Raw genomic sequence first — 13837 nt, 5'->3', positions numbered from 1 at the left:
TCTTTCTTCTCTAAGCATTGAGCCTTAATCCTTTTTCATTCTGAGAGATATAGTTTGCGCTGTATTGTTCTTATTTCACTCATTGATGAGTGTTTTCTGATAACTTACACATTATCAGCTCTTGTATCAGTAAAAGGGTGTGTATAACTCTTGTGCGTGTAGACAGTGTTCTACTCAGGGAATAATTGAATCACCACGTGTAAGGTGATTGCAAGTGTAGAGGGTGTTCTACACAGATCCTTTGTAGCGGTATTGTTCAAAAGTGTAATAGGTTTCTATCTCCACCTGAAAGATGTTGAATAGTGAATTTGGAGATCCTTAAGGGGTAGCTTGAAGCGAGGACATAGGCAGTGAGGCTGAACCTCGTTAACATACTGAGTTTGTTTCTCTCTTACCCTTACTCTTTATATTTATTACTGTTTCGTATTTTGTTTATATTTTATATTGTATATTTGATTTATAATTATTATTATTTTTAAATACAACTCAATTCACCCCCCCTCTTGTGTTAGTCATCTGGGCAATATAATGGTATAATGCAATTTGTTGTCCTGAGAGGTTCACTGAAGAGATTGGTATCCCTAGCCTCAAGATATTCAATTAGGACATACTAGGTTGACCAACATCAATTGGCCAGAATTGTCGCTTGGTGGGTTTCTTCACGGCTGCCCATGGCAGTGAGTGAATTCCACGCGTCGGTGATAGTGAGATGGGATGGTTAGATCTAAAAGATCTTGGGTGTCAAAGTTAGGGCTATTCATCCGGACCGGGTAAAAACCGGCCCAGACTAGAATCCGGATAATCGGGTTTCCGATTGCGTTTTTCTATCCGAATCAAATTTGGGCCGAAACCCATATTTTGAAATCGTCGTAGGTCCAAGCCAAGTATCGGATTTTAGACCCGAAACTGGATTTAAAATCCGATATCGTTTTTTTTTTTTTTTTAATACGCAGAAACGAATAATGATTGAAATAAAAAACGTAAAATCCCTCTATGCCCTCTGGATTTTCTTCTCACTTTCTCTCCCCCTCTCTCTCATGATTCATCTCTGCACCGAAGGCTCGAAAACCGTCTCTCCGAAACTGTTGTCGTCGTCTTCATCCGCGTGCCTCATCTTCATCCTCGTCTCGCAACTGAACTTTACCCGAGGCCGTGACGTGCAAATATGACGGGTAATTATCAGTACCCTTGTGATCTTCATCTTCATGATCATCTAAGCTTCCTTCGACTACTTCTTGAACTTTTTCTTGCCCTTTTGTCGACCATTTATCCCTTGAAAGCATTATAAGACACAGAGCCCCCTCTTCTTCAAAGAAAGTGTTAGAAACAAAACTCAATTGTTCGGGCTCGAGCGGTGACTTGGCGAGCGGTACGACTGTTTTACGGCAACGCTTTGATCTTCTACGAGTTGATTTCTTGGCCGGTTGAGACTCAGCATCACTTTTGCTGCCGGAGTTTGCAATGAGAGAGAACCTGCGCTTGAGGGATGGATAGGACTGCGTGGGATTCTTTATGGAGTGGAAGTTGAGAGAAGAGGACGAGGATGGAGACCAAGATGGCTGAGTTGACTTGGCGACAACCGAGTTGTCATGTTGTTGTATTGGTTTGGAAGGGATTGGAAGCTTGGCGAGATGAGATCTCATGTGGGGGCCATGGCCTTACCATTGGCTAAGCGCTTGTTACAGATCTCGCAGATTCTGAGCTTGTCCATGGTTTCAAAATTTGCTTCCTCTCTGTTTCTTAAGGAGATGAAGGATAGTGAGGGAACCGTATTTTGGGTTTGTTTTCTTTCTTCTCGATTTGTTTTTTTCTCTTTGATTTTGGGTTTGTGTTGATGATAATGTTTGAGGAGTATTTTGCTTCAAGGATTGAGTTTCTGGTAGCATGTGAATCCTCCCCCATTCTCCTAATCTGTCAATTTCTTATGAGACGGGGGCATTGCCAATTTTAATACTTTTTCTGTAATCATAATAATGAGTTTGACAATGTTGAAAACCCTCCATGATCAAAGCTTCGAATGCTTGGAAATAAGTTAAGAACTAAAGCAAAATAAGCATATATCCATTCTTTTAGTTGTGGAGGTCCTTGTTAGGAATTAAAACAAAAAAATAAAACAAAACCAAAAAAATCGAGTACAGCTTGGAACTCAGATTTTTGAGTTTTTTTTTTTTTTTTTTTTTTTTTTTTTTTTTTTTTTTTTTTTTCTGGATTCAAACGCGTTGCGGCCCGACTCTTAATTGGGTGTACCTGGGCCAAAACCGGGCCCTGTTTTGAAATTCAAGTCCCGGGCTGGGCATATCCGGATACCTAAGTGAACAATCCTAAGCAAAGCTGATGATGTGACACAACCATCAGATGCTTTTCAGCATGTGATGGCCACGCAAGGTACAAGTAATGCGTGAGGATTAGCCAATGAGATTTTTGCTATGGTTTTGCTCATTACCATTAGATCGGCGGCTGAGTAGTTGCATAGTGGTGCGCGTATAGAAATTCAGTCACCAAAAAGCTAAAGGTCGAGCCTAGATTGAACCGGTTGAAAGAAAAAGTGACAAAAACTTACAGAAAAACTTATAAATAACGCTAAGCAAGAAAAGGAAAATGCATGAGAATTATGGGTGCTACCCGCACCATACGGTGTGTGGTAGCCCCCTCCTTGCACCCCGCCCCGCATGGTGTAGGGGTGGGCTTTTCTCATCATCCCCTCGCCCCGCTAGGTGGGGTGTGGAGCGGATATCCGTCCCACCTCACCTCATTTTCACTTTAAATATAAATTACATTTTATTATATTTAAAAATTATTTCTAGATTAAAAAATGATCAAAAATATATTTTTAGATCTAAATTATAAATTTAAATTTTGTAAATATGACTATAATTTAAAAATTATGTAGTTTTTAAATTTGCTAGTGCATATTTTATGTAAGTTGAAGTGTAGTAGTTTTAAACTATATAATTTTTAAATTTGCTAACGTATACTTTGTAAACAAATATAACAAATTGTAATATATATATATATATATATTTATATATACACAATTTGTAAAATATAAACATATATTTATGTTTTTGTATATATATAAATATTTTATGTTTATATATAATATATATATGTAGGGGGTGGGGCCCCGCATCCCGCTACCCCGCCCTCGCATGGCGGGGTGGGCAACACCGCTCCGCATCTAGTCCCCCCAGCAGGGGCGGAGGGCAGGGAGGGCCCAACCCCGCCCTGTCCGCTGCAGATATATTTATATTTATGTATATAAACATATATTTATGTTTTTATATATATTATATTTGCAGGGGGGGGGCGGGGCGGGGCGGGGTTGGGCCCTCCCTGCCCTCCGCCCCTGCTGGGGGGACTAGATGCGGGGCAATGTTGCCCACCCCGCCATGCGAGGGCGGGGTAGCGGGATGCGGGGCTTCGCTGCCTATCCCTAATGAGAATAGAGAAGAAGATGGAGCCAAGCGAAGCAGCAAAACGGCTAGGATGATGGACTTTTCTTCCGGAGAGGATGACTCTTTTTCTAAGAAAGAGAAGCGAGTGTATTCTCACCAATAGGCTCTAATACCCTCTCGATTTTCGCTAGTTGTATAAATAGGCGAGTGATGCAATAGAGCCAAACATATATTTATGTTTATATATATAATATATATGTAGGGCGCGGGGCGGGGTTGAGCCCTCCCTGCCCTCTACCCTTGCTAGGGGGACTAGATGCGGGGCGGTGTTGCCCACCCCGCTATGCGAGGGCGGGGTAGCGGGATGCGGGGCTCCATTGCCTAACCCTAATGAGAACAGAGAAGAGGATGGAGCCAGTCGAAGCAGCAAAACAGCTAGGATGAGGGACTTTTCTTCCAAAGAGGAGGACTCTTTTTCTAAGAAAGAGAAGCGGGTGTATTCTCACCAATAGGCTCTAATGCCCTCTTGATTTTCACTATTTGTATAAATAGGCGAGCGATGCAATAGAGCCAACAAGAGGATTCCCCTTCTACTACCCTGTTATAGATTGATCTCCAAATTTTGCGACACAATGACCTTTACTGTGTAGTTAGTTACCCATACTGTCCAAATTCCTATGGCACCAGGGCCAACAAGAAGAATCTAAACCTGCATATTACTATAAGGGATTTACTATGCATTAGCCACTATTCATATTGCAAGCCACATACTTATAGGTTTTTATAGGGTGTATGGATGCTTTTCATAGAATATATAGATATTTTTTATAAAGTGTGTGGTGTATAGTGGTGAATAGTGATTACTCACAATATTTTCTCTTACTAGAAAGCCTTTGTGTGGCAGGCACTCGTACACAATTTCTTACACTTGGCAGCTTCAATTCTAGCATACAATCCGACTTATCGTTAAAAACCACTATCTTCACTTGATCACCAAGATACCACTACCAACAACTTACAAAACTACACACTTCTGGTATATATGGGAGATTGTCTTAGCATCATGGTATCAATTATCAGCAATGCCTTTCCCAGTACAAGTCAGTGACTTTCGATGCAATTATTGGGTTTTGCGTTTCGGCACATGATGTTCCAGCCTGAGCAAGAAACATCAAGTTACAGGACCTAAAAAACCCAGAATCAACCATTTCATCATGCCAACTGAAAACTTCCCCTAAAAAAAGAAAAAGCAAACCAGGAATCTTCAATTTGTACAAGAGAGATGACTAGTTAAAACATGATATGCCAAACAGGTGCCCACACATCCAATGCTCCATCCGCTTTGTGAAATGGGCGAGAAACGAACCATCCCGAAATGCGAAGTCACATGGCAGCCGTGATCCCACTCTTCCAGGTTACAGCAACCGGGCTCCTCACACTGTGACTCCCATCACTCCACTCAATTGACCCATATCCTGCAGAATGACTGTACCCAAGGCCAACACCACTGGCGAAGGAAATCTCGTATGTTTGGGTCTGAGTTTCCGCGCTGAATACAAGCTTGCTAGGCGAAACACTGATCTTAACATCTGCTGGAGCATTTACTTTCACCTCATAAACTGCATCGACCGAACTTCCAACGTTTGTCACAACTCTCTTATACGTAACCGAATCTTGGTTGGAATTGAAAATTACCGAGAATGATGGATAATTCAAATCGCCCGGACTGGCCAATTTTTTTGCGCATATATCTGAACCGGCAGGCTCTCTCATGAAAACCGCAATGCTTTGAGCATTATACCCAATGGCACAAAGGAATGCAACATAGTCGCTGACATTCATGTCGTAGACCAACCCAGGATTAAGAGCTCTATTCGGATCAACATGTCCAGCCCCGTGAATGAAGGGCGTCGATTCGTTGCCGGTCGTAAGATCTTTGAAATTTTTCCCGGAATTGTCTGCATTGTAAGCTGTGGTCATTAGAGCTGATTTAATAGCAGCAGGTGACCAACTGGGATAAGCTTTTCGAAGCAAGGCCGCTATGCCACTGACATGAGGGCAAGACATAGAAGTGCCAGAAATTATATTGAATTCCACACGCCTAGGATCAATGTCCAAGTCGGTTGGACCAATGGAACCAGTCCAGCCAGCCAAAATGTTAACACCTGGAGCTATAACATCCGGCTTGAGAATCTCCGCTGTTAGATGATTCGGACCGCGGCTCGAAAAGGCTGCGACCTTTGGAGCCGGTGGTGAAGTGCCTATTACAGTCCCACGGAACTCAATTGTGGCGGTTGGGAGCTGGCTCAACTTGATGTAATTCTTTATCTCATCACCGGCAATCTGACCCACCATAGTCGCCGGTATAAGATGCGAATCAGCGATGAGCTCTTCTCCGCTGTCGGCTGTATTAGCAAGAATCATTCCGAGGCCACCGGCGAGCTTCACCGCGCTTCCTTTCTCAACCCTCGCATTCCCTCCGCGATCGCAGACAACGATTTTCCCGGTGACTTTGGAAGGTTGAAGGCCCCCCATATTGCAATACCTACTTCCAATGTCTCCGGCATAGACCAACGGAAGCTTGAAATCAACAAGAGGCTCGCCCGAATAGAGCGAGACGCCGCCGAAAATCCTGCTATCTCCTAGAACCACATCAGCCGGAAACTCTCTGTCAATGGTGGAAGCACCTACGGTTAAAATCCAGGGAGCAATATTCACAGCCGTATATGGGCTAGGGCCAGAATTTCCCGCAGAGCATGAAACGAGAATTCCGTGCTGGGCTGCGCCGAAGGCTCCGATTGCTATGGAGTCTTTAGAGTAAGGAGGAGCGTAACCGTTGGCTCCCACGGAAAGAGAGATTACATGGACCCCATCGGCAATGGCTTGGTCCATGGCGGCGAGTATATCGGAATCGAAACAGCCAAAACTCCAGCAAATCTTGTACGCGGCGATTCGGGCTTTGGTTGCCATGCCTCTTGCTTCACCCTTAGCATATATTCCGCAGAAGCTAACATTGGAGACAACAGATCCCGCAGCCGTTGATGCTGTGTGAGTACCATGGCCTTCGGTATCTCTCGGAGATTTCGATTCCGTCGACTCGTCCATGGGTCTCTCCAAATACGATTCGTATCCTTTGTAGAAAGCTCTCGCACCGATAATCTTTCTGTTACAAGCCGAAGCTGGGAAATCAGGCCCTGTCTCGCATACGCCTTTCCAGCCGACCGGGACAGGGGACAGGCCCGAGTCTGAGAAACTCGGCCGTTCTGGCCAGACTCCGGTATCAAGAACTCCGACTACAACGTCGTCTGCATAATCGGAGTTGGGCCAGATTCCAAAATCATCGGCCAGGCCCAGGAAATGCGGGGTGCGAGTCGTATGGAGCTTACGCGCCTGATCGGGCATGACGGAGAGAACGCCAGGGATATGGCCGAGCTGAGCGGCTTGGGTTGGGGTGAGGCGGACGGAGAAGCCATTAACGGCTCGGTCGTAGGAGTAGAGGATCTTCTTGGCGGTGGGGTGTGGGGAGGGAGGGAGGGATTGGACGATCGATTCGTACCAGTGGTGGTGGGAGGCGAAGAGGGAGGGCTTGTGTGATTGGGAGACGTGGACGATGAAGGTTTGCGGACGGTCCGACGAGGTTGAGAGCGTAAGAGGAATTATAACACCGAGACAGAGGAAGAGGAAGATTGAAGAGACAGAGGAAACGGCCATGAGGGCCAATGTGTTTGTGTTATTCTTCGTATGTTTTCGTTCGTTTCCTGAGAAACTGGAGACGCCTTTAAACTGTCCGATCCTTGTGGCTTGCGTCTTTATAATCTTCTCGAGGATAAAAGGTTATCTACGATCTACAACCAGACTATAGGGATCCCGTGGGTCCACGTCATCAAAGAACGGATCTTTTAATTAATATTTTAAGATAAACATGTTTACTGGATTGCTTTTTCTTGTATAATTTGCCTGTCTATGGCCAATGAATTGGCATGTACTAGCATATTGTGGGCCCGCGACTATAGTGAAAGTGGGACCCAGATATGAGCATGTTTCAAACAACGAATGGCCCAACGCCACGTAGCGTTTCTGTGCGCAGAAAATGTTATGGAGGTATATGTAATCGATGGTTCCATACGGTTGGTGGGACCGATTCATTCAGCCGATTGTGAGGAATTATTGAGTAAAAGACAACAAGAGTGCAAGGCCACTGTAGCGTGCATGCTGTGCACGGCTGCACAAGGACTGCCTCTTTCGGTGAAGTTCACTCCGTGGCCGTGGGGCTGTGCTCAGAGGTAGCTTCCTTAGAAGGCAACCACAACTTAGCTGTGTGTTTAGACGTGTAATTATTGGGCCATATTAATAGCCTGTTTTGTTTATTATGAGTCCAAAACTTTTAAATTTACCTGAGCAAAGCCGTTAATGAATTAATTAATGACTATTCTTTTATTGAATACAACTGATATTTGAAAGCAATTGAATTCGCATTTCACATGTACACACTTTCTAATATAACAAACTAGCTAATCTGCTGTATGCGTGCACCTTTTGTATTATGCTAAATGCCAACATAGGCGTAACTTTAAAAGCAATTCTCCGGACCGAAGCAGTTAGACAGACCCTCTTCAGGGATAGCTTTGGTAAAACAATCTCATCGTGTGCCATTTTAGTACATCATCTATTAATAGTGCAGCAAGCAGAAAGATGATGAGGACATTCTACCGACCGATTGAACTTCTTTGATTCACCTTAGAGTTTGGTGAGGTGCGGTGAGATCTCTCCCATCCAGTAATAGTAACAAATGTTAATATAATTACATTTGAATTAAACATATTGGGTTTAGCTTTGAGATTGATTCGGCAATCCCAATATGAATGGGCCATGGCTGGTGTGATCATGACTACTTGATGATTGGGCCCGAAAGGGAAATCCCTTAGAAGCTTTGGGCTCTTCATGTGCAGTGGATATATGGCCCATAATATTCTGCTGCCGATTGCACAAACCATCAGAGAGCTTCTTGACGTGATCAGCTTGCTAGGAAAACGAGTTGACAATCATTAATTTTCTATTATTGTTTTCATGTAAACAATCTGAAGTACTTCAAATATTGTGAAAAATATAATCGGATGTTTGATTTTCCCATAAATAATGTACAAATGATATCGCCACCGTTGATGCGTCGAAAGAGTTCCAAAATTTCTTGATTTACGTCGGCCTGCAGCTTAGATGATGCCATTTTTCCATGTCAGAAGCTTCATTTTTCGACGATCACATGATCCCATAAAAAATAGAAAACTAAATTCGAAACAAAGAGGCAGAGCTAATTAATGGAGTCAAAAATAAATTCGATCGGTCATCGGCTAAATATATGAAAGTCGCGCCCTCAGACAGCTAGCTAGATATATGGTTTTATTTGAACGTCGACGGAGGAATCGCTACGCCGGCAACATATCAGCCTTTATCACGAACTATTTCAGTTAGTTTGCATGTGACTGACTTAACACCACGCCTCTCTGCAGATAGCGTCACAACAATAAGTATAAATATTAGAGATGATTAATTTGGATATTATAACTATATATATTTAAGATCGCCTTGGAATTTTAAGTCGATCACGTATAAAAGGGATTTTGTCCATTCTGTTGTCTTTCTATCTATAATATATTTATTTAATTTGTTGAGTACATACTGAGAATCTCTCACAGAATAAAAGTGACCCTCCTCCACATGCAAGCAAGCAGACATGAGTATTTTTGTCAAACGTACGTGTATGCTTCATGCTGAAGAATCCACTTTTCTTTCTTTCTTTCTTTCTTCTTCATTTTTTTCTTCCAATTTCTAAAGCAGTAAGAGGAAGCTCCTGGCCCAACTATTGCGGAGCGGCGGCTAGTACTGTAGCTGCTCCCTTTGGACATAATCATAAGGATTCCTACTTTTTGCTGCATGTTCAATTTAAGCCATCGTTACTAACTCTAGGTGGAGCAGTCCGTCACCACAATCCCATCAATGTGCCAATATGAAAAGACTCCCAAGACTTAAATTACTAAATTTTATTAAGGTAAGCCATTTCGAATCTATGACTTCAGATAAGAAAAGGAAGAACGATCTCCTAATCTTGCCAACTAAGTTACTACCTGGTGGTTACTAGAGACTACTTATGCCTGAAATAAACGGGTTAATTAGGTCATCAACTTTTACAGGTAGGCACTTATATTACATTGTGCATGTCTGGCACAATATTGGAATAAGTTAAAGAATTAATTAGTTCCTTCAAATAATTGGCTTTAGTTAATTACCAATATTTAACAATTAACATGATATAAAGTAAGACAAAAAAGAGAATGAAATGTCGTTTTCGTCTATGCATATATATAAAAATTAATTTAAGCGCATGATGTTTGGATTAGGTAAACGACTTCTCAGGGAAGGCAAGAAAGACAAGGTATCTACAATTGGTAGAAGAGTGTAGAAACTTGTTGGGAGGATAGAGAAAGCATCTAATCTAATCATTCTAATATTTTTAAATTTACATATAAAATCTAATAAATAATTTATAATTTTAAAATTTTAAAATAATAATATTTAATAATAATATTTTAATAATATTTTATTCAATTTTTAACTTTTATTTCAACTCCGCTTATCTCAAGATTAATGTATTCTCTTTTCGAACGAAACTAATGATCGCCATTTTAAGAGATCAAGAAGTTGAATTTTCTGAAATGGCATTTTCTCATGTCAGCGTATCTGGTTCCGTAGAATATCATCTTGATCATTCATACCTTCTCATTTACGTCGGTTTGGGATATAATAGTGAGATAGTTTATAAATAATATTAAAATGATTTGAATTAAAATATTTTATAAAATTTAAAAAATTAAGAGATAAAAAGTTGAATAAAAATATTATAAAATTAAAATATTATTATAATATAATTTTTTATTTTGAAATTTAAAAAGATTGAATTACTTTTTATGTTTTATTTAAAAGTTTGAAAAAATTGTAATGAATAGATAAAAAAGTTGAAAATTTAAAACTTTAAAATTAAAAAATATTTATGTTTAAATGTTATTTAGAAGTTGAGATGAGAAAAGTTAAAATAACCTATGAAATAAAATGGGGCCTTAGAAAGAGAATATTTGCAGGGATAAGGTTAAAGAGCTATAAATTTTTAGGATGGTCATGCAGGGCAACAAAGATATATATACTGAGAACTCGAGATGTAAGTGCTGGTAATTTCCATGATATGACCGATGTTTGCCTCAAGCTCTTGACTCAATTGTGAAGGGAATTCGATCAAAAAATGTCAGAATCTGGAATGTTTGATCAGTAAACTTGAGGATGGACCACAAAAAAGGACTGCTGAGTAATCAACAAGTATTAGATAATAATGAAGCATGGAAGCCACACAAGAATCAAGAATGAAATGATGCATCTACTCATCTTCTCTGCTCCTAACCCGATTCAATTTGTCGCATTCTTCACAGTGAGTGCTGACCTAAAAAGAAGCCTCCCGGTCCACACGGTGCATGCATGTTTTGGCCAATACATGTACAGGATCCCATTACGAAGACAAAACAAGGCACAGAATCCCATTCCGGAACCTTCTTTCTTGGCAGAGTCACGTATATAGCACCAGTGCTGTCTGGCACCGATTCTTATGCTGCAATCTCCAATGTAGGACCTGTTAAGATCTCGTGCAAAGCTTTTATCACTAGCTCACAGTTTGTTGCCACACCCATTATTGTCAAAATGAAATTTCAAGAAAAAAAAAAAAAAAGGACAGGACTACGAGAGATAAATATAACATACGGAGGATAGAAAAAACATGTTTTTCAAACAGCATATCACTCTATTTAATGTGCAGCACTTCAGATAGTTAAATGAATCGGATTCTGATAAGTTGAGGTACCGTTTCAGATGTTAGTCATAACTCCATTCTAGTCTTTACACTCTTAACAGAGTTTGTACAGATTAATGTGGTTCTGGTTTGATATCTCGCGAGCACAACTTTGTCAGAAGTATTGAGCAAAAATAGGTAAATTGCAGAGCTCAATCAATTTGTCATGTTTTGACTACAGAATAATTTATCCTACTGTTTTGCACCCGTGACGTCCTTCTATTATTATGTCTGCACAATCTCGTAAACGATTTGCAACTTTTAAAGTATTCAAGGGCTCCTCAGTACAGAGATGGAGAGCGTTAGGTAGGTATACCCATGCTAAACAGAGCATCTGTAAAAGTGAGCTTCCCAGATTTTAATGCAAATTGAGTATTATTCAGTGTTATTCAAGAGATTCATAAAAATAAATAAAAATTATTAAAAACCCACATTTTTGTATCCATCTTTCCAACGACAATCCTTTATGAGATCCAACAAATATGATAGCTCATCAAAAGCATTCATAAACAGGACTGGTTTATCCTAGAATAAAAAAACTCTTACCACTTTCTGTATTGGATTAGAATACAGTCACAACTAGCTTTAGGGAAAATTTCAAACCCCGATTAAAGGCGTTTGTAAAAATGAATTGTCTGTATATATTACTTAATCAGTCACATCTCCTCTAACGTTTATCCCGTATAGTTTTTAGAATTTCAATTTTTCCAATCAGAAAATAATACACGATTAGCAAGATGTTTGGATTCAGAGAAGACAGAGTAGAATATATACATTGGATTGAAAAGAGAGCTTTTTTTTTTTTGGTGATGTCCCTGGTAATCAGATAACTACAATAATCATTTTAACCTTTTATTCCTTTTTAGGATGTTTATTTTGCAGCAAAAGAAAAGTATACTCCCCCATGTTCATCTCTATGTTGTTCCCTCCCATTCCAACCCCAACCCGATACCTTCATAGACCAGACAGACTAGAAATACAACTGCCAGACCTAGGAAACCCCGGAGCAGCATGAATTTCCCGGTCACTGTTCACCGGACTAGTTGGTTCAGACCTCAATCCTCCCCTCGGAGAGTCCAGACTGCGCCTAAGAATTTGTCTCATGGCCGCTATCAAATGCAATGTAGGATTCGGAGGAGGGTCTGATCCTGAAGACTTGAATGTTTTACAGAAGTTGAAGTGCTTAGTCATTGCTTCTTCAGTGCTAATTAGCCTTTCATACCTAATTATCTCGTCTTTAATGGCCTCGGAGCACAGGCCACATATCCATTTGCCATGGTAACGCTCCCGGATGCGAGCTATGTATGCCGGCGTACACTCCTCGGTTAGTCCACAGCAGTCGCATGCGGCGAATTCTACTTCATTTTGGGAAATGAAATTAGAAGCTGCCGTTGGTTGTGCTTCCGGGGCTGATATTAACACGGTATCATTGATTATTGTTGCAGACATTGCCAATGGCCCTGCAAACCATGCTAAACTTTGAGTACTTTTATTTTACACGTTTTCTTTTTCCCCCCTTCTAGATGTTTGGCTAGTTAGAAAACAGAGCAAAATATAAATAAAGAAGAAGCTCTTTTCTTGATGTTTGCATGGTTTTCACAATACCAACAACTTGTTTGTGGATTAATATGTAAGGCTGTTTCTCTGTTTTGAGGAAAAACTATTTTGTTTTGAGAAGCAAAAAAGAAAGGAAATGAAAGCACATTTAGAAACAAGCAGTTTCCTGTAAAATTCTCTCCAGAGACATCCTGTTTTCTGAAAAAGGAAAAAAAAAACTTTTTCCTGATTTTTCAGTAAATGAATTATCAAAAAAACAACATATATACTCCAAATAAAATAAACATCGTCCATGGCTTCTGAAATTAAAAACATTTAATTCCAAATGAAATCAAACACAATCTTTTCTTTTAGGGAACAGTAAAAAAAGTGGAACAATCAATCTAACCGAAAATACCAAAGAACACTAAACGAGTCATTTTTCATCAAATCCATTGAAAACTGATATTCAATGGCAGATAGAGAAAAGGACTTTGAGTCTTTGATGAGAATTACCAGCAAAAGCAGACAGAGAATCAAATCCCAACACTTCTCGTTCTCTTTCTCGTTCTCTCTCTACTTCTGCCACTCTGGCCCTGTATGTATTACCTTTCTTTCTCCCACTCTCCTTCTTCAACCTTATCTTCGTCAGGAACGAAAATCTCACGCAGCAAAACCATTTCAATAAAGAAACCTCGAGAATACGAACAAGCCCAGATTGCTTTTCTCCGATGATCTCCCTAAAAACGGAAAGAAACCCAATGTTTTTCTCTCTTCTGTTATTTATTTATTTTTACCTGTTTTTCGATAACATTCAAACTCAAAGAAACCCAAATCTTATACGAACAAACAAAGAGATTGCTTTTTGTTTCCTCCACAAAATCCGCTTCTTAACGATACATGAACGGAATGAATAGAATAGTTGAGGCTTTAAAGGGAGAGAGACAGAGTCGCCGAGAGAGAGAGAACTTTTGAGGAGAGAGAAACCCAATGATTGAAGTTTTAAAGGAGTGGACTG

At 40.4% G+C, this 13837-nt stretch overlaps 3 protein-coding genes across 3 annotated transcripts; all 3 read right to left on the bottom strand.

Annotated features, from left to right (window-relative positions):
• Positions 1 to 1097: 1097 nt before the first annotated feature.
• On the bottom strand, positions 1098 to 1643 carry LOC122300771 (zinc finger protein ZAT4-like). The gene has a single exon (XM_043111654.1). It carries the CDS (start codon positions 1641 to 1643, stop codon positions 1098 to 1100), a length of 546 nt encoding a protein of 181 aa, XP_042967588.1.
• A 2712-nt stretch (positions 1644 to 4355) lies between these two features.
• On the bottom strand, positions 4356 to 7203 carry LOC122280558 (subtilisin-like protease SBT1.4). Its single transcript, XM_043091515.1, has one exon. The coding sequence runs from the start codon at positions 7104 to 7106 to the stop codon at positions 4779 to 4781; it is 2328 nt and encodes a 775-aa protein (XP_042947449.1). The 5' UTR covers positions 7107 to 7203; the 3' UTR covers positions 4356 to 4778.
• A 4809-nt stretch (positions 7204 to 12012) lies between these two features.
• On the bottom strand, positions 12013 to 13837 carry LOC122280565. The gene is made up of 2 exons (XM_043091524.1): positions 13336 to 13837; positions 12013 to 12743 (listed from the first exon to the last, which is right to left on the bottom strand). The coding sequence occupies exon 2, from the start codon at positions 12730 to 12732 to the stop codon at positions 12238 to 12240; it is 495 nt and encodes a 164-aa protein (XP_042947458.1). The 5' UTR covers positions 12733 to 12743; positions 13336 to 13837; the 3' UTR covers positions 12013 to 12237.

The sequence above is a fragment of the Carya illinoinensis genome, chromosome 1 (assembly GCF_018687715.1).
Source record: "Carya illinoinensis cultivar Pawnee chromosome 1, C.illinoinensisPawnee_v1, whole genome shotgun sequence".
Classification (NCBI taxonomy): Eukaryota; Viridiplantae; Streptophyta; class Magnoliopsida; order Fagales; family Juglandaceae; genus Carya; species Carya illinoinensis.
Note: the sequence above shows the minus strand (reverse complement) of the source record. Positions and strands in the feature narration are given on the sequence as shown.

What these genes read in the sequence shown, in the direction of transcription:
- LOC122280565 (XM_043091524.1), bottom strand. Translation starts at nt 12,732, where the DNA reads ATGTCTGCAACAATAATCAATGATACCGTGTTAATATCAGCCCCGGAA.
- LOC122280558 (XM_043091515.1), bottom strand. Translation starts at nt 7,106, where the DNA reads ATGGCCGTTTCCTCTGTCTCTTCAATCTTCCTCTTCCTCTGTCTCGGT.
- LOC122300771 (XM_043111654.1), bottom strand. Translation starts at nt 1,643, where the DNA reads ATGAGATCTCATCTCGCCAAGCTTCCAATCCCTTCCAAACCAATACAA.